The following is a 23,508-nucleotide window of genomic DNA, read 5'->3' as shown; positions in this document are numbered from 1 at the left end:
TTGGTATAAATTAGACCACATGCCATTGAAGTCATAAGAAGAGTTCTTCTGGATTGGACCAAGGGTCTAGAACTCTATTCCGAAAGTAGCCAACCAGAAGCATAATGTGTAAACTATGCCGGTGTTAATTGGATGGGTGCACCATAATCAATGCCTAATTGTAGTGTGACTTTGGGATGGGGTGGAAATTAATTCCTGCAGCTGTGAAACTCTGAACTCACTGTGAGCCAAGCCCAATTCTCCTTCCAGTTTGTTGTGGGTTGTTTTATTGCCAGTTCTCCCTATTGCCAGCCAATCCTCCTGCCTCTCGTCTACCCTTACCAAAGTTATTATTGCTAAGGTGGGGGATGAGTTGCAGAGAACGCTTCTTGGCCTTTTGGCTAAGATCAAGTGTAGTGTAGTTTGGAAGGCTGGTGGTGGAGGCCTCATCTCTTAAGACCTGGATGCTTGTATGGTGTGTCACTGCCAATGAGCAAGGAAACGTTTCCACTACTCCACATAATTGATCCAGAAGGCACGGGAACATACATTCCCCATTCTTCTCTGTGACAATGGTTTCCCTGTGTTGCAAAGATGAAACCTCCGCTTCTGCTCCAGCATGTTAGTGATTCCCACCCCCCTTCCTCCTCCTTTTTTTGGGGCAAAGATACTGTAAGTCTTAGGGAACAGGAAGACTGGTGGGGAAGGCTGATGGAGAGATCCCTGTGGCTCATAATGTTCCAACATTACATGCTGGAAGAGAAATCTCAGTATCTCCACCCAAGCTAACACTTGAGGTTCTTTTTTCTTTCTTTTCTTTTTGGAAGAAGTGGAAAGAGTAAGCCAACTCTAAACAACATGTGGGGAGGGGGAGTTTACTAGTTATTACTCATTTTAATCTTCAAAGCCTGTGAAAAATTTGTTCCTAGCTGTATTTTAATGTTGATATTAATTTAAGCTGTGTTAGGACTTTTGCAGCTACATTTTCCATGAGTACTGTATACTTTTCTGATGGCATGCAGTCTCTTTGGAAGTGTTAAGACTGTGTTTTCCCCTGGACATACCATGTCATTTTTGCAGGATCAGAACTTGAAGGCAGCATCTCTCAAGCAACTAGTTAGACAGTTACTGCTGAAGCTGAGTCGAATTTAGGGAGACTTGGCAGAAACTTAAATGACAGCTTGAGGGCGTAATGAAGCTTGGCAGGTTATAGAAGGCTGCTCTGTTTTATGTCTATATTTTTGTTTTCTTCTGTGATTTTCTTCCTTGATTTAATTTGTGGTTACCAAGGGACATGGTGAAAGACAGGTATTGTATTGCTGCTGCTGCTGCTACTACTACTGCTGGTGATTGGGGTTGGGTCCAGGGAGTGGTGACTACTTATTTGTGTTAAGGGCGTGATGCCTGCTGCTTTAAAGGAGGTGGTGGTGTGGCCACTACTGAAAAAAGCTAGCCAAGCACCCAATGCATTTTTCCAGTCTCAAATTCTTCCTTTTGGGGGAAGGTGCTGAAGAGGGTTGTTGCTGGAACAACAGCAGGCATTCCTGGATGATGATTTGGATCCATGCCAATGTGAGTTTGGACCAAATCAGTATCGTCACCATGATGGATGGTCTTTATACATAGAAGGATGGGGGAGTGCAACCGTGCTCCTTCCGCTTGATTTCTCAGTGGCTTTTATACTGTTGAGCATGGCATCCTTCTGGACTGACTTTGTGGGATGGCCAATCACTTAACTCACTTGCATCTGTATTAACACATGGCATTTGGCCACAATTTGGCGCTGGAAAAGACCCTGATGTTGGGAAAGATTGAGGGCACAAGGAGAAGGGGACGACAGAGGACGAGATGGTTGGACAGTGTTCTCGAAGCTACCAACATGAGTTTGACCAAACTGCGGGAGGCAGTGCAAGACAGGAGTGCCTGGCGTGCTATGGTCCATGGGGTCACGAAGAGTCGGACACGACTAAACAACAACAAATTTGGCCACATACTTTCAAATATCAGGCTTCTCAATGGCTGTGAAGTACATGAAGTACATGATGCTATAAGAATGCTAGCATCCTCTCCCTCAATGAAAGTAACATTCTTTTGTCCCATTTGCTAAATAGCCACATTAGAATACCTGTCCCAGCTGATAAGCTTGGATGCACATGATGCAATCTATTTCATGCAGTTACCGTTTCTGTATCTGTCTTGGCAGCAGCTGTTACTGACCTCCCTGTATTAAACAAAGATCTAGTAGAATTTTATTCCCTTGGCAACTTCTCTTCTTACCATGTGTGGAAAATAATGAAGTGAGTGGATTTAATATCTGTAAATGAAATAAATATATGTGTTTAATGACTCCAGGCAAAACAGAAGAGCTAGGACCATCATTGTAGATACCCATTTCCGGGGGGGGGGGGTGTTAGTGAATGTAAAATTAAGGCATTACTGGGATGAATTTGTAGGAAAACTCATCAGCATGCACACATCGTTTTTTGTCCTTTCCCCCCTCAGTGATATGAGAAGCAGTCATTTAGCTGCTGCTAATCCCCATGACTCGTTTATCTGAAGAAGACCCTTTATCTTGTCATTACCTGAGGTGCGTGAAATGAGCTGATCATCCCAAGTCCTGGCAGACCTAGAGGCAAAATTAGGCACCGTATCCATGGTAATGCAGTGAGCGGTTTTTAAAGTAGCCATTTAATCCATTGATATAAAATTGACCCACCAGTGGACTCTGAGCAGCCTGTTTTTATTATCGGACAGATTGTAATTTAAAATTGATATGACATGTTGTGCAAACATGACACTGTTTAAAAGGAGTAAGACATTTTATTTTGTGAGAATTTTGGTTGCAGAAGGAACAGGTATGAATTGGAGTGTTTTATAATGCTGCCTCAAGATTACTTTGATGCAGAATTTAATTTCTGCATCTGCTGTTGTCATCTCTGATAATATCCTGTGCTTCTTTGTGGGAACTTTTAGGCAACCAATGTCGCTTGACAAAACAAACATCAGAGGGAATCTTTAGCAGAATGAATGCAATGTAAAAGGATGCTTCTGGTTTTAATGCCATAACTGGTATACTGGTTGGGTTAGTGGAGACAGGAATTCTAACTGTTGCCCTGCAGATGGAGCCTACCAGCAAGAAAACTCAAGTTGGTGATGGGTTTTGAGGTACAGCAAAGATGGGGATAGGTCTGAACTCTCTTATGTCCCTATCAGATTCAGTGGCTAATCAGTTAAATGACATCTATCATGATTAGTGCTTTAGTTCAGATACCTGTTTTCACACCAGTATGAACGCTCAGGAAATGGACTTGGAGCAGGATTTTTCATTCTTGACCTAACCCCTTCAGATCCAAGGCTACTGATAGTGGATGAATATGCTGATAACCCACTTGCTACCTTCCAAGGAAATTATCTCAGGGAAAGGGAATTGTATTCTGGAAGAAGCAACTTGAGAGGAAAGAGTAGGATGTTCTCAAGCCGTAAGACTCCTATCTTTGCAACTTATCCCAATAATATCCACATACGCTCCAACAGACAATAAGGGAAGATTCGTTATATTGGCCTGAATGCAGGGATTGGAAGAAATAGGCCCAGATTAAAGGTCCCAAAGGCCTACCTTGCTTGGAAGCTATTTTCTGATTCTGGGCCAGAGGAGCAAGTAAAGCAGTTGCAGACCTCAGAACACACCAAAGTGGCTGTACAAGGCACAGTGTACAGAATTATTTCTGCCTCTCCCCAGAGGAGGAAGAAACTTGTGGTTGTGGTAGGTGACTCCCTGCATAGTGTATGGCAGCAGTGTGTGGGCAAAACAGGATGTTCCAGGAAGTGTGCTGTCTTCCAGGTGCAAAGATTCACTGACCACAACCCCTTCCTTCTGATTTATGTGGGTACAAATGATACTGCCAGACACAGCCTTCGGCATATATAGTGATGTAAAGTGAGAATATTCTCCGGAGAATATTCCCTGCTTGAAAATTCTCTGGAGAATATTCTCCACAAACTGTAAATTCTAATGTAAGAACCAGTTTTACAACCCACATTTAAAAAATCTAGTAATAAGTCAAGCTGTGATATTGCAGTGTAAGTAATGTGTCACTCATCATTGGCAGTTCTGAAAAGTGTGCTACAGAAAACAGTTTTTTAAAATGCTATTCATTTAATTTGATGAACATTTGAATTCATATTGTCACAGTGGCCTGGGTGGGCTACTTCAGAGTAACGACTCCACACAGCTCTGCATTTTATCCTTTTATTGGTGCTGTGTATTTACAGTGCTGAAAGCAGTGTTATTTACAGATAGTGGTACATGTTGTCAGTCTTCCACAGTACCTCCGAATGGCGATTCGCGCGTTTCCCCCCAGCAAAGTAATCTTGGCATACTGAATCTCCGCCCCCTGCGCTTTTTACGCAATTCCGGAGTAGCTGGGATCGACCTCCTTCCCACCGTCTCCCTGCTTCCCTGTTCCTTTCCCCGGCGGTGCCTGTGCTCCGCTAAGGTACTCGAGCTCCTGTTTCCACTTCCTGAATCGCCACTCGAAGTCTCCCCCTCCCCACTGGGGGAGGAGCTGGTATTCAGGATGGGAGGGGGCTGCCGGTACCTCTTATCCCTCACATCCACCCCCCAGGCCCCCCTCCCCCCTCCTTCGAGGGTTCCGAGAGTTCAGGGGACGACGGAAAGCCTATTAAGTCTGTGGCATCCGAACTGGTGGGGGCGAAAAGCTGTTCCCAGTCAGGCTCAGACGCCGCCGCTTCCTGTGATGATGGGAACCCCAAGAATTCCGTGGCGTCTGAGTCCGTGGGCGAGAAGACCTGTTCCCAGCCCTCTGCTGGTTCTGGGCCCCTGGGTACCCTATAGACCCAGTCCCCTTCCTCCTCCTCCTCAAACCTCGCTTCCCAAGACCAGGGTGAACTGCTCGTGTCTTCCCCTGCGTAAGATCCGCCTTCTTCTTCCTGCGAAGTGGATCCCTCCTCCCTCTCCATGTGCCAAGGCTTTGGCTTATGGGGGGAAAGGGCATGAAACTCCTCCACCAGGAATGCCTACTGTACCTCCCTCGCTGGCACCCATTCATTCTGGGACGGTGGGGCATCCTCCCACGCCATGAGGTACTCCAGGCCCCCCACCCCTCTTCGGGAATCAAGAATAGCCGTGGCTTCATTGAGTTGCTCCATACCTCGGGGGGCTGTTCGCTGCCTCTGAACCTGCTGCTTTCCTTGTACGGCGACAGCAGCGATCTATGAAATACTGGGTGCACCCTCATGTCTTCCGGCAGTTCCAGCCTGAAGGCTACCGGGTTAACCTGTTGCGTGACCGTGAAGGGTCCCAACCTCCTAGGCACCAACTTCTTGCACCGCCCCCTGGTTGGAAGGCCCTCCGAAGACAGCCAAACCTTGTCTCCCACCCTGATGACCTCCCCCGGTCGCCTGTGGCGATCTGCCCCCTTCTTGTACGCTTCCTTGGCCCTCTCCAAGTGCTCTCTGAGCTGCTGGTGCACTGTCTCCAGTTCCTCTGCCCAATCTTATGCCGCGGGGCCCTCCTCCTCCTCCTCCCACTCCCTCTGTGGGAACGATCGGAGGTCCCGCCCGTAGCTGGCCTTAAAGGGCAACACCCCTGTGGAGACGTGCACTGCATTGTTGTAGGCAAACTCTGCCAGTGGCAGGCGATCCACCCAGTCCGTTTGCCTCTGGCTGACGTAGCATCTCAGGTACTGCTGCAGAATAGCGTTGACCCTTTCCGCCTGTCCATTGGTCTGCGGGTGCCTGGCCGTCGACAAGCTGACCTCCACCTGCAGGAGGTTCATGAGCCGCCGCCAGAACCTGGAAACAAATTGGCGGCCACGGTCCGAAATAACCCTAAAAGGTAATCCATGCAGTAGCTGGTATTCAGGATGGGAGGGGGCTGCCGGTACCTCTTATCCCTCACACATATGTATTTCAACTATATGTAATATAGCCTTTTTTCTATTTTGGTGTGTCCTTATTCTTAGCCGTTCTATACACTTGGCCATACAGTGTGATTCCCCCCCCCCGAAAGTAGCTTTAGTGCTTTATACACTTAAAGTACCTAGGCCTATACAATTATGTGTAACAGCATGTGAGGTGGCCATGATTTAAACAGTTGATGTTTCTATATTTTTATTTAGTGCCAGTAACTAGTTTTTGCAGTGCCATTCAATGGTACAAGGTGCCATTTACCAGAGACTGACATCCTGAAATATATTATCATATAATGATATATATTTCATGTTAGTGGCTTCTTTTTTATACGTATGCATATAGTTTTGTTTATGAAGCTGTGCTTTAGTCACCAAAACAATTATTAAGTGTTAGAGCTATTAGAAGCACAAGATAGCATATTACTGAATTTACTTGTATCAAACCTTAAGATGCCAATTGTATTTTTTTTACTTGTCGTATAACATGTACATGTTCCAATGGAAGAATAAAATATGATTTAACTACTGAGTTTCCTTATACCAAACCTTAACATGACAATTACTGGTGCCATCACCTTAGAATGGTTTAACTTGAAACTATAAAACATGTTTAACTTTTTAATTTGATACTTGCAAGTGACAAGTAGGCTTGTGACATATTTTCACTGTGGTTCCTTTACTAAACTACAAATTTCCCTATATGTCAACAGTGCTGACCTGCTGACGAATAGGAAAGAGTTTTCTGTACTGTTTTTGGTTGCCATCTGAACAAATTTACCCATGAATAAACATGTATTTTAACTAATTATATCATTTTCAATGCATTAAAATTAATATTCTCCTATTTTAAATGAAAATTCTCTAATATTCTCATTAATCGAAAATATTATTCAAAAGATAATTCTCAAGAATTTAACATCACTAGGGACTATGAAACACTGGGCAGGAAGCTGACAGGCCTCGGGGTACAGGTGGTTTTTTCATCACTCCTTCCTGTTGAAGGTCAGAGCCCAGGAAGAGAAAGAAAGGGTTTGGCTTTTCAAATACCGTCTCTGCTTCCTTGAGGAAGGCCTTCGGGCAAGAGATGGGCTGCACCTCACAACAGTTAGCAAGAATGTGTTTGCTAAGAGTCTCATGAACTTGATCAGGAGAGCTTTAAATTAAATGCTGTGGGGTAAAGAGACAATATTACAGATGACAGAGGAACACCTTGTGCTGGGGAATAATACCGTAGCTTCATTGATGCATAGGAAAGTGAGGTGGTGTTCCAGGAACCTGCTAAAGGGCTGGAGACTACATGAAGGGAGCAGCTGGAGGGAATACTCATGGTTTCAGTTGCCTCTAAACCAATGCACAGAGTGTGGGAAAACAAGCAAGATGAATTGTAGCCCTTAATACAGGATGACAAATATGATAATTGCATAAGAAAACCCTGCTGTATCAGATTTATCCAGTCCAGCATTATGTTCTCACAGTAACCAGCCAGATGCCCTTGCAAGGCCATAATGCAGAATAAGCACAACAGTGCTCCCTGTTACTGGAGATAGTACCCAGCTCTCAAGACTAGTTGTCTTCAGTAACCCTTTTTTCCCTCCATGAATGTGTCTGATCTCCTTTTAAAGTCTACCGATGTTAGTGGCTGTTTAAACAGAGGACTGTAGAACCTGCCTTTGTCCAAATTAAGGGCCCAAGGTGCATAGTTATACACTTCTGCACAAAGCCAATAAGGACAGTAAAGTTATGGTAAAACAGCACATCATTTAACAATTCCAGATTCACACTGCTCTACAAGCTCACGAAATTATAGCCCCTTCTGCTCTGAGGAAGTTCCACAAATGTGATTCTGGCACAGAAGATACCTTGCTCTTAATCTATTTATGGTGGACAAGAAGAAAGCAAAACCACCTGTGAAAATTTAATGGGGTGCAGACATTCCTATGGGAATGACAGTAAATTCTTTGCTGTTCCATCCAATGCCATACACTCAAGGGATTGAGTACATCTTGTGACTCTTAGTAAAAATAGGGGGAACACAATTTAATTGTGTTAGATTTTAGACTTGCTGAGTATTCATGCTGCTTTTTAAAATATGAAAAAGTATTAAAGTTTGTGGCTTAAACATGCAGGGAGTTTTAAGTTGCCAAAGTTTCATAATTTATTTTACCCAATGCTGTTGATAAAGCAGGAACCCCACCTAGCACTGAGTACCGTACTTAATCTACAAAGGATAATTTCTAATGGTCTGCTTTTCTCCTCCTTGTTTTTTAGGATAAGAAAGATAAAGTTTCCCGGTTTGATACCATTCGTCACTCCATTGCCGGAATGATAAGATCTCCAAAGTCTATGTTGGGGTCTTCATCGGTAAGTCCACAGGTACTGTATTCTCACATTCTTTTTCCTTAGGAAAATAACGTCTTTACACTATGTGCATAGCATTCTGGTAGTTGCTGCAAGAATATTAACATGTAAAGTGGTTGGTGGTTTAGCTGGTGGTAGCATTGAAGAAAAAGGTACAGCTGTATAAGCCAAAGCAATGTCCATTCCAGCAACTCTAGCAAAAGGCCTTGCCATTCCGTAACGCACCAGCTGCAAACTTGTGGCCTTCTAGATATTGTTGGGCTGCAGCTCCCACCAGCCCCAGCCAGCGTGGCGAATTGTCAGGAATGATGGGAACTGGAGTCCTGCAATATTTGGAGGACCACAAGTTCCCCATCCCTGTCCTAACATGAGACAGTTAGCATGGTGAAGTAGTCAAAGCATTTTCTGGTTTATTGTGGTCATCATTCTTCCTCAGAAATAGTATTCATGTTTCTCCATCCCATTTATCCTCTCAATGAATCTGTGAGGCAGGTTAGACTAAAAGAGAGTTAGTGACTTGCCCAAGGTCGTCGAAAAAGTAGGTAAAGAGATGATTTGTACTTGGGCTTCCTGGTCTTAGACTGATACTCCAGCACACCGCACTGGCTGTCATGTACTATTCTAGAAACGTGGAAGCGTTTTAAAGTTGTTGGATTTTAAAAGTAAGTTATTTGCAATCTTCCTGTTTTGAGTTCTTTGGCAGCTCCTAATTAATTAGATATGTCACTTTATTGCAGCTTCCTGTTGAGGAACTTAGTCTACAGATACAGGTTGCCGCCACCTGTCAGTTCTGCTATTAGGTATGGCAGGTAGAACATTTATGTGGCGGCGGCTATTCAGCAGAGAGCCTGTCATGCAGCGATGTGGGTAGAGCATTTGTTGAGCACTTCTGTACTGTACTGGAATAACCTTCATGGGGAATTTCGCCGCTGAGTTGGTACTCCTTGCTGCTCTTATCCTTGATATTTGGATCAAACATTTGAAAGTACAGGAAGCATTAAATGTGGCCCGTTGCTCAGGCAGAGGTTTATTTGTGTTTATTGGGAGAGAGGAATATGGTTTGGAGTACAACAAAAAGCCAAGGTGGAATAAGAAGAAAGCTTCTGATGCAATAGGGCAAAATCCCTGTTGGGATGGAGCTTTTAAAAATATGCATCTTGCAAAACAGTGAGAACTCACCTACTTGAATATGCATAACTGATAACAACAGAATTTACCTGGCTGATCCCTCTTGCTCAGTCCAATTACTGAAAAGACAAGTTATTTTATGCTGCGGTTTCTGTAGTTTGCTAACCAAACGACATAATTTTATTCCTGGATTTAAGTCATTTGAGATATCTAAGGAAGCATTTGAATATCTTTGTACAAAAATGGACAATGGAGAGCAGGGCTTTCCTTTCATGGAAAAGTGTTTTGTGTTAGAATGGCTAATCTGAAAAAAGACACACACACACACACACACACACACACACACACACACCCAAAAGTGATTCAAAACAAAACTGCTTTTGGATATGAGCAAGCCAGATAGGCTAAGACAACTGAGTAATCAGCAGCAGGAGGAAGCCAATTCACTGCATTTCAGTTTGTTTTATCAACTGGTTACAAGGATACAAGGTGCTAATTCCTTCAAGAAAACTTAATCTTGTATTCTTGCCCCTCATTTTATATGAAGAGGGAAAGAAGCATCTTAATACTTTTCTCTCTTTCTTAATATGTTTTAGCCCTCATAGACAGGCTATATATCTCACTATGAAACTGCTCAGCATTTTTCATGTTCAGTTGTGACATTTCTAATAGGAGGAACCATAGCTCATTGATAGAGTGCATGCTTGGCACCAGTCTCTGACATCTCCAGCTAAGAGCCTTAAGTAGTAGCTACCTGTAATCAGAAAGGTTTCCAGCTAGGACCATGCAAAGGTACTGCCAGACAGTACTGAGCCAGATGGACAAATGGTCTCACCTGATACAAGGAAATTTCCGTGCCAAAGTTTTGTACTCCTTTTAGGGAAAAAGACCGTAGCTGAGTGGTAGAGCTTTTGCTCTCAAATGGGCCCAGGTTTAGTCCCTGTTTACACGTAGAGCTTGGAAAGGGAGAATAAGTAACCTGAAGCATTCATACAATTCACATCAGAGATGCTGTTTTTAGTGATCTTGGTACTTCCTGTTCAGTAATCTGAATCAGATGCATCCTACTTAAACCTCAGGGGAAATGATTCAAAATACGTTGGGTTTTAGGGATTAGTTTCCTTCTAAGATTCAAGCCCTATTTGGGCATTGTTCCCCATGCAAGTTAGATACCATTGAGTAAGAACAGGGCTGCATGAGCTACCCCTGCACCTTTAGACCTGTTCCCTGCTGTCTCCACCCCTCTTGCCCATGCATTAGAGGAGGGTCCCAATAAGGGATACTGCTCAAAAGGGTACCTAACCACAGGGGAAGCCTACATGTGGCCAGGAGGCTTCCTCTTTACAGATGAGCCCTCAACACATGGACAGCATGGAAGTGGGACGAGTAGCATGTACAACAGCCAGAGCATGACCAACAAATATGCCCCAACACTTTCCATGTAGTCTTAATTGCAAGGAGGGAATAATGTCTCAATAGCCAGTCTCAATAATGACTGTCATAGCCGTAAAGATTTTGTTTGATCTAATCAAATAAGAATCGGCTTCTCACATGGTGACAGTGTTAAATGTTTGCCTTGCCTTGAAGAGTAAGACTCATCTTAGTGGCTTGACACAAAGACACTGGCTAATGCTTCTTTCATTTGATGAAGTGGTCTATAGTCCAGTCCATGAAGGCATATGTAATAATAAATATGTTGATAGTTAGAGTGCCAAAAGACTCTTCGTTGTTTTTGTTTAAACAGACTTAAAAATTATCAGAGGGGTAGCTATGTGTTTATGCTGTGATTGATTCTTTTCAAAATGATTCTCAGGATGATTTGCAATGTAATTAAAAGAATCTTATAAATGAAGCCAGCAGGATAGAACAGAATAGTAACAATACATATGAGCAAACTTGGGGGGGGGGGGAAACACACACAAAGAAGCACAATTAAAATTTGAAGCTGCCAATGTCTGGGTAAATGGAAATGCTTTCATTTGTTACCTAAAACCATTAAGGCAGATACCAGCTAAATGGATATAGGGAAGAATTTCTGCTGATGAGGTGCCATCAACAAAAAGTCCTTACCCTCAGATAGTCTCTCAGAGATGATGTCTTAAGATTTTAATAACTGGGTGAGTTTGTATAGGAATAGATGGATAACCTGTTTAAGGCATTAGGAAATATGATGGGTTTGTGGTAATTGCGTTTGAATTTTTTTAGAATGTCAATGACATGAGCTTATTTGCTTGGAGTTTTTGGATGTGGAGAGCTAAGTGTTTTGCTGTGGCTAGGAAACAGGAAGCACAAATCATTAGACAATTGACCCTATCCTGAAATAAATAAATAAATAAAATGCATCAGAAAGGGAGGAAATATTTCCCTGTAAGAACATTTCAATAGCCTTCAGTAAAACACTGTTGTTGTTTTTTTTAAAAATAGCATTTATATGATTTGCACCACTTGATGTTTCTTTCATTTCTTTTTCTCAACTTTTCTCTGATGCATGGCTCTGCTTGTTACGTTGAAAGTAAGTACTTGAAAACAACAAAAAAACAAAAAAACTTGCTCAGTTCTATAGCTGGTTAGCTATGCCCACTTTAGTTCACTCACTAATAAATATACAGTTTTCAGAGCAGTTATGAATTATTTATTATCTACTGCAATTTAAATGAAAGCGTAATGTACGCATCCTATCTTTACTAACCTTCATTCTTTTTTCATATTTTCCCACAAGTTCTTTGATGTAATATCAACCAGCGAGAAACCTCTGGCAGACCAAGATTGGTATCATGGTGCAATCCCAAGAATAGAAGCTCAAGAGTTATTAAAGCAACAAGGAGACTTCTTGGTGCGAGAGAGTCATGGCAAGCCTGGTGAATACGTCCTTTCTGTGTTTTCAGATGCGCAACGGAGACACTTCATCATACAATATGCTGATGTAGGTTTGTGGTGATTTTTTCCCCTTTTCAGTGGCACAGCCTGTGTTTTTTTAATAGTTGTATGTTGTGGAATTTATTTATTTATATTTTAGAAGATTGATAATGCTTCTTAATAACATAAAATATTCATCCAAAAATTTCAATAAAATCAACAGGCTTTAAAAACAAACAGACATAATAAAAAATAAAATATAGGGAGGGGACTGTTTAAAAACAATTGTATGTGATAAAATTATGTCTCTGAGTAGACCTTTCTAAGCAAAAGAAGTTTAAGTTTTTTGTAGGTATCAAAATCAGTGCAATGAAGCCCCCATTTTGTTTTACAGTAGATTTTCTAAAAAGTCCTTTATAGAGCACAATTATTTTCAAGTCTCCCGGAGAGATATTTATTTGGTGCCCCTTGAGGATAAGAAAGCAGTGTCGGCTGAAATCTGCCTCTTAAAAACACCACCACCCAAACCATTAGAGCTGCCTTGTTGGATCAGACCCAAGACCTCTGTCTAGTCCAACCCAAGACCTCTGTCTAGTACAGTTTCCAACTGTAGTCAGCCTTTCTGAAACCTTGTGACCGCATAACATCCTTGTGTTCTTGGTCCCCACCCCCCTAGCATCTTACATTCGGAAGTACACTGTCTCTAAACAAAATAAGTGGGTAATTACCAGATCTGACAATCCTCATTCACATAAGAGGGAACTTGAGTCTATGAAGGGGCATGGGCATGGTTTGCTGCAATTTGCACATTATTGTCACTTTTAGGGAAGCACCGAAAGAAGTTCAGAACTATCTCATAGAGCTAAGGGAATCCTCATACTGTATGTCATTTAGTGAAACTTTCTGCTGGCTCACTATTACAGGATGTCCATGAAGGAGAATCCACCTTTGTTCTTCCATTGAATAGTTAACACTCTTTCTAATGTTTAGCCCAAAGTCCTTTTGTGGTTTAGTTCCTGCCCTCTGGAGCAATAGAAAACAATTTTGCTCCATCTTTGTGACAATGATATATTATACATGTTCTCTTTCATTCCCACTCCTCCTTAAAGGAAGGGGAAATGATATAATTAAGTTTGTTTTCTTGTCTTGAGGAAAACAAGAGAACACCGAGGATTGATGCACTGTTTTCTGCACATGCCACGTTATCAAACAGGTGATCCAAGTATTTTTAAAGGCAAGGGTGAGCCATGGTTTGGCTGCCGTTAGAATATGAGTATTGCAGTGATTATTCCATATCCTTTAACTCGCCCCTTTTCCATTTATGTGTAGGCTCACACAACTTCAGATAAAGATCATAGTTGCCCTCACGTGGACCCATATTTTTATCACACTTCCTTAAAGTATTGCTGAAATGTTTCCAGCCCTATAAAGTAATTATATGACTCAACTCCTCGGGAGCTGCTAGAAGCCAAGAGAGTGTGTTAAGTTGCTGCAGATAACTGTGCTGCATACTGTCGTGCTGATTACAGGAATTATTTTTAGAGCTAACGTGGGCTGTAATTGTAAACAGGTGTGTTAGAGTTGGAGAAAGATTTGCAAATGCCCTTTTGGGTTGTATTAACAACAGAACAAAACCTTTTTCTGCGCGATGCAGAAATGAATAGTGCAGTTCTAAGGGTTCATAGTTAGGCTTCAGAAGTGTTGCGTGCAATTTTTTTATTTTTTATTTGGCCCAGTATGCATTTTAAAACTGATCAAGTCAAACTGAAGGAACTGATAACGGCTTGAAAATCTATATCATATTAAAAAGCATGAGGGGGCTAAGTATAATTTCATTTTGAGAATATCGGTGTGGGGTATGGCAACTGTTCTCCGTAGTCTAAGGACAGACACTCAAAATCACATAGTATGCTCCCCTCGGAAGATGGAAAATGAAAGGATGCAACCTTCTGCTATTATCATGCTGGGTTATGGGCAGAGTTGGAATTTTAATCGCCACCATTAATTGTGAGCACAGAACCATGGGATGGTATTTTATATAAAAAGGGGGGTCAAGCCAAAGATGGTGGAAGGTCTATGACTGGATATCTCACTATTTAAGAAAAAGTTAAATAGGTTTTTCAGAGCAGCATGTGGTTCTTGCATGGGTGGGAGGGATTAAACCACTCCCACCCCCCTGTGCTGCTTTCCTGTTAAAAATCACTTCCTCAGGTTCTTGTTTGCTTTTGAGGGAAGGGACGTGGAAATGCTGTGTGGGTGCTTAGCCCCATTCAGAGCACAATTTTCATTGGGGCAAATGGAGTAGGGGAAGGGCCCAACTAATTTTGTGCAACCTGGTGCCCTCCAGATGATTTAGACTAACGCCCATCACCCTGACTATTATCCATGCTAGGAGAAAGCTGGATTAAACCTTTCCCTCCTGCAGCACTGCAGTCCCAATCTGATTCAAATGCTATTTAACTTTCATAAAAGTTGTGGAAGACCACATCACAAGTCTCTTGCTGTCGCTACTCATGGTACCTTTTGTGTAAAGCAATATGCAAAACCTGTCCCTGTTTGAATGAATGGTTGAAAAATGGTATGGAGTATTCTATTTATTTATTTAAAACATTTTGATACAGCTCTTCATTAAAATCCCAGGGGGATTACAACACATACATTATCAATACATTAAAAAGCAGCCCATTAAAACCCAATAAAAACAGTAGAAATAGCAACATCCATAGTAGCCACACAATATTCTATAATAATAATAATAATAATAATAATAATAATTTATTATTTATACCCCGCCCATTGGTATCAATAACCAGCTTGGGTGAACAATTCTGGAGCTGGAAAGTCAGCAGAATTGGTCCCTTCCTTATTTCTAGCGGCGAGATGATGCCTCAACAGAAAATGCCCTCTCCAGTTTTTGGTAGATAGACTTCCACATTTCCACGGGCTGCAGCACAACCAGGGGGAATATTATTCTGATATCTCAAGAATTTGGTCTTTGCCAGAGTAGGATTATAACTGTGTAGTTCTAGGGATATGTCACTAAAAGAAAGTGTTAATATATCACTAACAGAAATGGCTAATTTTCATCTTCCTGTGCCTTGAAAAACTCCTGGAAAGTACTGTGATAGTAGAGTGTGTCACCGTGATGGTTTTTTGTGATCAGTTTGTATTAGGGATGTCTGTGTGCAGAGCAAAGGAGGGAAGCTGCTTTTACCAGTGTTCAGCATTAGTCTCAAAGACTTGCATTAATGAAAGAATTTGGCTGAGCCAGTTCAAAAATGTTAGTAGACCATACTGTTTCAAAAACAGTTAAAAGCAACACTTCTTGGTGGGAAACACTACTGAAAGCATATTATGTATAATGATGTACTTTCTGTGTTTGAGGCCTTTTATACAGTTTTCTTTCATAATTTATATTGTATGCAGAGACTTCTGAAAACAACTGTGAGAGACATCCTCCAAATTTTGGTTTTCATTTTTGGTGGCAAGAGAAGCCTTCCTATGTGTTTTGATCTTCTAGTTCCCTGTGAAATCGCCAGTGTGTTTCCAGGGATAGCAAACTATTAAATATCTTGCTAGTCCTTTTACCTAGCTGCTCGGGTTGATGAAAAAGATTAAAGCAAAAGATGTCCTCTTTGATTATATACCCAGTTCACTAAACTCCACATGTAGACATTATCCATTGACATCCTGTTGGATAGTACAATCCTAGAAGAGATGTATTCCAGTTTATTTGGAAACGATAAAGTTGGTTTTAAAGAACTAATAATTTGGGACCTTTATTTCTTGCTCCATTTGGTAGCTTTTGACTATTGGGCATCATTTAACAATGATGTTGCTTTCCATTCATAAGGGATTATATTTCAAGTTATTCAAATACAAAGGTCTAAAAAAGTTATATAGTTTCTACTAATCTTTGTTACAGAAAATATTTTTACATTGGCCCAGTTTTAAACATTTCCTGGTTTGCTGAACCATAGTTTAGTAAGTTGGAAATCAGCTTTCTGATATAAATACAGTGGTACCTCGGTTTATGAACACAATTGGTTCCGGAAGTCTGTTCATAAACCGAAGTGTTCATAAACCGAAGCAAACTTTCCCATTGAAAGTAATGGAAAGTGGATTAATCCGTTCCAGAAGATGAAAAACACCCCCTAAAACAGCAATTTAATCCCCCCCCTCACACGTTTCTCGGCCTTTCCTGGCCCTGGGGCTTCGGGCAGCCAAGCGTCTTTGGCGCGACAATGCAGCAGCAGGGCGATAAGGCTGAGGCTCTTCGCCTCGCAAGGTCCCTCTCCCCTCAGTTCTCCTTGTTTGGAGTGGCGGTGGCGGCCTTCTCGGTGGGTTCCGGGCTCCCCTCGCCCTCTCCTCCGCTGCACCGGAGTTCCACTGAGCACATTGCCCTAGGCCACGGGGCTCTGGGGCTGCTCCCGGCCAACGGCCGGGTGCCGATGGTCGGGCGCTCTGGCTCCGATCCCGGGCTTGTGCGTTCGCCGGGGATGTGTGATGACCCCTGAACTGAGCCACTGGGCTCCCCAAGCTCCCCTACCTCTCGTGGGATGGCGGCGGCGGACTCCGCGGCTCGAGGCCACTCGGGGAAAGTGCTCCCGACATCCAGCAATCCACCTCTCGTGGGGCGGCGGCGGCAAACTCTGCGGCTCGAGGCCGCTGGGGGGAAGCGCTCCCAACATCCAGCAAAGCAGCCGGCGTGTCCGCGCCCCCCGAGGGGCCCCGAGTCGCGGAGTCCGCCACCGCTCGTGCGGTCGCCGGGGCTGTTCGGGGGGCGCGGACACGCCGGCTGCTTTGCTGGATGTTGGGAGCACTTCCCCCCAGCGGCCTCGAGCCGCGGAGTTCACCGCCGCCGCCCCACGAGAGGTGCGGGAGCTCAGGGAACCCAGAGCTCAGTTGAGGGGTCGCCACCCCTCCCCCGGCGACCGCACGAGCGGTGGCGGACTCCGCAACTCAGGGCTGCTCGGGGGAAGCGCTCCCGACATCCAGCAAAGAAGCCGGCGTGTCCACGCCCCCGAGCAGCCCCGGCGACCGCACGAGCAGTGGCGGACTCCGCGACTCGGGGGCGCGGACACGCCGGCTGCTTTGCTGGATGTCGGGAGCGCTTCCCCCCAGCGGCCTCGATCCGCGGAGTTCGCCGCCGCCCCACGAGAGGTGGATTGCTGGATGTGACGACCCCTCAACTGAGCCACTGGGCTCCCCAAGCTCCCCCACTTCTCGTGGGATGGCGGCGGCGAACTCCGCGGCTCGAGGCCGCTCGGGGGAAGCGCTCCCGACATCCAGCAAAGCAGCCGGCATGTCCGCGCCCTCCAAGCGGCCCCGAGCCGCGGAGTCCGCCGCCGCCATCCCACGAGAAGTGGGGGAGCTTGGGGAGCCCAGTGGCTCAGTTGAGGGGTCGTCACACCCCCCCGGCGAATGCACAAGCCCGGGATCGGAGCCAGAGCGCCCGACCATCGGCACCCGGCCATTGGCCGGGAGGAGCCCCAGAGCCCCGTGGCCTAGGGCAACATGCTCAGTGGAACTCCGGTGCACCGGAGGAGAGGGCGAGGGGAGCCTGGAACCCGCCGAGAATGCCGCCATCCCCACTCCAAACAAGAAGAACTGAGGGGAGAGGGACCTTGCGAGGCACATCCTCGCGCCAAGGACGCTTGGCTGCCCGAAGCCCCAGGGCCAGGAAAGGCCCAGAAACGTGTGAGTGGGGGGGGGAGGGAGAGGCCTTGGGAGTGCTTCCGAAGCTGCGGAAGGCTCCGGGCCTTCGCGGAGCCATAAGAGTGCCTCCGCAGCTGCGGCCCAGTCTTCAGGCCTTCGCGGAGGCCTCCGTAGGCCTTGGACACCTCGGTTTACTTACTTCCGGGTTACAGTCGTTCGTAAACCGAAAGTTCGTAAACCGAGGTGTTCGTAAACCGAGGTTCCACTGTATGGCGCTTTAAGATCCTGCTTAGTAAATTGACATTAAACCATAGTTCCTTGTTTTGGAGAATGTACAGGGAAGGAATGAGCAGAGAAGTATATTGTCTTGATGCTCACTCTCAGCTGCTAAACTATGGCTATTCAAACTGGGCAAATGTAAATATTGGCTTATCTTTTAAACTGTAATTGATTTCCAATGTGGCCTCAATTACTGTATCAGCCACTTTCAGTTCTGTAGGTATTCGTCTTAAAATAGAGCAGAAGTATGTAAATATAACTAAGTTTATTTAGTGAAAATAACTCTTCTTTATTCATATTCTTATTTTGACACCAGTAGAACTGAAATTTAGTTTAACCCCTGTTACACTGTGCTTTTGTAATTCAGAAATTACACATGTTCAACTTCATGGGTCTGAACCCTTTGCTCTGTTTCAGAGCACCTTGAAATACCATTCACCGAACAACAATGGAAAAAGGCAGACATTTCCTTATCCCTTGTAAAAGTTAGTTCTGTTAAAATTTTGTATTTCCTCTCCATTTCTTTTTGTTATAGAATCAGTATCGATTTGAAGGGACGGGGTTTCCAACTATTCCTCAGCTTATAGAACATCATTACACAACAAAACAGGTGATTACGAAGAAATCAGGTGTCGTTCTGCTGAATCCTGTTATTAAGGTATGTGTATAAAATTATTTTATTAATAAATAATATGATTGAATTTTGTATGGGTTTTTTGCACTTTCCTCCCATGTTTCCTGCAATTCTCAATATGACATCTCAGTGTTTTATGGTAGGTGAATTTCACTCCTACGTAATTCGTTTAATAGATATCTAATTCATTACTTTCTGTAATACTGCAGTATCTTAAAACTTGTGTTCATCTGAATAAAATCACATTGGATTTAAGAGGAGAGACCCTCTTAAGAATATTAACAGGGGTGCAGAGGAGATTGACTAGACCATGTGAAAAATGAACATAATATTTTAGTTGCAGTTCATTCATTTTCAGCTTTGTATTCTTGTTATGAGAAAGCGCGCCTAGACATTTTGTTGTTGTTGCACCCATAACCATTTTACGTGCCATTTAGCTCCTAGCTTTTATTTGCTTTGGGGAGAAGGTTGCTGCATATGACATATAGAACAGAGGAGATTATTTCTGTGTTAACATACTGTTTGAAATTCATGTGAATTTGCCAGCGACCTTCTTCGTTTTTATCTATAGAGCTGTAAGAAGTAACTGGCATTTTAAATCTCAGTGGAGGTTTTTAAACAGAGGATGGATTACCATATGTCAGTAATTCTTTACTTGCGATTTCTGCATTGCAGTGGGGTTGGACTAGATGACCCTTGGGTACATTACAATTCTACAGTTCTATGATTCTTCCAAGGATCTTTTCCAAGGATTCTTCTCTTCCCACCTCATGAGAAGAGAAGAATCCTTGGAAAAGACCCTGATGTTGGGAAAGATTGAGGGCACTAGGAGAAGGGGACGACAGAGGACAAGATGGTTGGACAGTGTTCTCGAAGCTACGAACATGAGTTTGACCAAACTGCGGGAGGCAGTGCAAGACAGGAGTGCCTGGCGTGCTATGGTCCATGGGGTCACGAAGAGTCGGACACGACTAAACGACTAAACAACATGATTCTTCTTTTTATGCATATAATAAACCATTTGGTAAGTGAAAGTCAAACAGGAGCATCAGAAATAATGCTATTTAACAAGCAAACCAAAAACCTATCACTTAATTAGTTTGACCTTCTCTTACCTTTTACCCTTGCAGCTAACCTTTATAATTATGCCCAAAATAACTGTCTTACAATATGCTCTGCCTACTCCAAATCTGCAGGGACAAGGACATTTAAGAAAATGCACAAGCATTTTTTATTTGTAGTCTTCAGAGGCAACATTACTTGCTTAATTTGTTACTGGTGCAACCGTTTAACCCCAGAGTATATGCTAATAGTTTTAAATAACAAAAAGTATGTTTCAACAACAACTGGTGTTTGGGCTTTCTTATTTGACCTTAACGTGCTGGTGATATTAAATATTAAATTACCCTGGATACTTCTTTAAAGTTAATATCAATGTACCTTTATACATTTCAAAATGAATTTAGATATCTTCATCTTTAATGTTCACAAAACTAAGACCTAGGAAAAGAAATCAGATTCATGGAATACTTTTTCAATTAGATTCACATACACATTATTTTTGGTGGCAGTACCAACATTTTTATTTTGAAATCCGTTGATGACATCAAAATGTCTGTGGAATATCTTGTTTACAGTACAGAAGTGAGATTTATAGGAGGTTAGGAAATTGACAGAAAGTACCAACTTGTTTCAGAACCCAAGTATTAAGACCTAAGCTGTAACATCTCTGCAATTAGTTTAAGGAACCAAAGTAAATATAAGCTGTACATTTGCCATCTTGTTTAGAAGCCTGTGGCATCCACCGATTTCAACATATATATAGTTAACTGTTTCTTGAAAGAATTCTAACACCAATTGTTTTGCCAATTTTGTTGTAAAATATTTTTTCCCTGTTCTCTTCCCTAAATCTTCCAAGTGCCAGAGTTTTCTTAGAACCGCCCCCCCCCAAAAAAAACCTAGCCAGTAGTAAGAGGGGACATGCCTCATTCACAGAAAGATATTGTGAACATATAGACTAGAAAACTCTCCTTGTGGGAGAATGCTTTCTATCCGGCGCTTATAGAAAGCTTGCCAGCCAAGAGGGCAAGTATATAGTGTCTGCATTTCTCCAGAATTGTTCCACTTTCTGGTCTGTGCTGCACACACCCAAATGTCTGTCTGTGCAGAAGATAGAGAACTGTAGTGATAGGTAAGAAATTATTTTGGTTATGAATTGTGGTGATTGGAGATAGGGGATAGAGAGAGGGGGGATGCTCTTTTATTTTTACATACAAATGCAACAAAAAGAATAAGAGAGCTTATGAAATATTTGTAGGCCTACCTAGTTCAATGTGGAATGTTTGATATTCGTAGTTCTGCTTCAGGAACCAGCTTCAGTGCCTTGAGCCCCCTAATACAGCCTTGACAATAGCTTGGCAAGTGTGCTTTTTAAAAAAGGAACTTGACTGTGTTTTATCCTATGCCGTTTCAATATAGAATGTAGCATAATGTAATGGAAACAATGGAGCCAGGAAGGTGAAGTGTTTGCTTTTGAACTTTTCACTTAAAACTGCCTTCTTTATAACCTGTCAAAGATACTGTTCTGCAATAGCCTTTGTTATTAGCCTGCTGCTATGTTCCCATTGATTATACAATAGAGCCAAACAGTTGGGCACTTTTACTTGGAAACTTAAAATGAAATATAGTGAAATAAATGATTACTTACGTTTGTTTCAAGAGGAGTTTCCAGGTTCTGAGAAAGGAATCAAATGAAATGTCTTTCCTATGAAATAGAAAGCATTGTGTTCATCTGTCCCGCTTCAAAACTGTATATGTGTTATTAGGAAGGAAACAAAAGGAAAGGGTTTGTTTGGGTGCTATTTTGGTCTTGGGATTCTACCCTTAGTGAACTTGGCAGTTGGGCACCAGGTACTTGTAGTCCCTCACAGTTGGTAGAAGGTAACAAGTAAAGTGGGAGACCTTAATGTTGCATTTGCTAAGCAATTATTTATCAAACTCTTTTCTTTGACAAACTCTTTTCTGCACACCTAGCCAGCTGTTCTTCTTTGCTGGGAGAAAACATTAAAACTGGCATGCTCTTACGTTGCTCAATGGAGACAACAGGCTCCCTGTCTTCTTCCTCAGACCTTGGGAACTAGTGGGTCCTGATTGCTGACAGGGGGGCAGTTTCATGCTATAGCTGATTAAAAACTACTTGATACCTGAACTTGGACATGGCACAATGTGGCCAAGATATCATCGCACCATAAAAACCACTAGGACAGGGATGTCCAACACGTTGATTGCAATCTACTGGTCGATCGATCCTTGTGAGTCTTTGGTAGATCACGGTCAATCACCAGTCCCCTTCCGGCCCCGCCCACTCTCCCTGCGCTGGCCTCTGTTGCAGAAGAGAAGCCCGAGGGGAAGGCTGAGTTTTGAAACTTCAGCGATCAGAAGTTTAGTGTCTGCCTCTGTTCCTTCCCCCAATAGTGTGGTTTTCCCCTCCGTAAAAAAAGCTCAACAACTTTGAGCTGAACCCCCCCCCCAAACGGGGGTAGATCACTTTCAAATTTTAAATTTGAAAGTAGATTGCAGTGTCTCTGGAGCTGGCTACCCCTGCACTAGGACAGATCTATCTATACCTGTGCACCAGCCTCAGCAACTGAAATGAGGATGCAACAATGCCAAGCACCCTAGACTCCATATTTTGGTGCCAGTTGGGGCATTGTGGGCAGAATAGTTGCTCGTATAGTTGGGGCATTGTACTTTGATCTATTAGAAGTTGGGGTTCACAATGCTCTTTACAAAATAATGTTTAGGTGGAAATAATTAATGCATGCCACTGTAAAGGTATTGCTTGCAGCTTAATTTTCATATTCTTTCTGCAATAGACAAAGATAATGGCAGTAGATGCTTAATGATGATAATGATGATGATGCAGCAGAGCTGTCCCTGAAGCAGTTTTTTTCAGTGCCATGAATTACTGAGAGTCCTTGAAAGATTTTCTTTTCTCAATCTCTCTTCATTACACATACCGGTACATTTTTATGAAATACATTTCCTGCTATCTACCTTTATTTTTGCACTTTATCAGAGAAACCTCAGACATTGTGTTCTTGATTCATGAAATTCATGTGCCCTCTTAGAGATACTACTGTAGGTGGCATCAAATATAGTTTTCCTAACAAGATCATTTCTCATTTCCATCGTCACAGATTGTATCAACAGGTACGCATCTGTTATTTACCTTCATTTCTTCCTCTGCTTCAGCAACTTTTGACAAATGATATTTGAATACCTACTTTCGATGAATAATGATGTGCTGTGATGGTTTTGATGTCCATAAAAAAGCATTAGGTGTAATTGTTTCCAATATTGAAAATGGAAGATTGACTTTTCTTTTTTCTTTCATTATGTGATTTTTTTTTTTGCTGGCCTTACAGTAAATTATTTTCAGTGGAAGGTGGAAGCAAAAACCTATTTTCAATATATTTCTCTGCAGCCTTTTTAAAATTACCTTTGTGAAGGGGAAGAGATAACATACTAGTGCTCTTCTTATATCCTTATTCTTTCCCCTTTCTTTTCAGTTGTGCAGATTCTGTAATGCAGTATGAAGTCATTCTTTAGAAGAAAATATTCATTTATTGGAAGAAAGGCTTCTGTGGTCTCTTCCCCCTCCCCTCACAATTTGGTTGGGCT

At 42.8% G+C, this 23,508-nt stretch overlaps 1 protein-coding gene across 3 annotated transcripts in view; it reads left to right on the top strand.

The window, feature by feature from the left end:
* The window catches only part of FER (FER tyrosine kinase), a 162,839-nt gene that overhangs the window by 63,150 nt on the left and 76,181 nt on the right, over positions 1-23,508 (top strand). For 2 of the 3 annotated variants that reach the window (XM_035100139.2, XM_060280166.1), the window contains 3 exons: positions 8,181-8,273; positions 12,118-12,321; positions 18,727-18,849. In XM_035100139.2, the coding sequence (XP_034956030.2) occupies positions 8,181-8,273; positions 12,118-12,321; positions 18,727-18,849 (420 nt within the window). Of the gene's footprint in view, positions 1-8,180; positions 8,286-12,117; positions 12,322-18,726; positions 18,850-23,508 lie in introns of all 3 variants that reach the window. The other variant, XM_035100138.2, reaches the window with a different exon arrangement.

The sequence above is a fragment of the Zootoca vivipara genome, chromosome 11 (genome assembly GCF_963506605.1).
Source record: "Zootoca vivipara chromosome 11, rZooViv1.1, whole genome shotgun sequence".
NCBI classification, from domain to species: Eukaryota; Metazoa; Chordata; class Lepidosauria; order Squamata; family Lacertidae; genus Zootoca; species Zootoca vivipara.
This window is presented reverse-complemented; position numbering and strand designations above follow the sequence as displayed.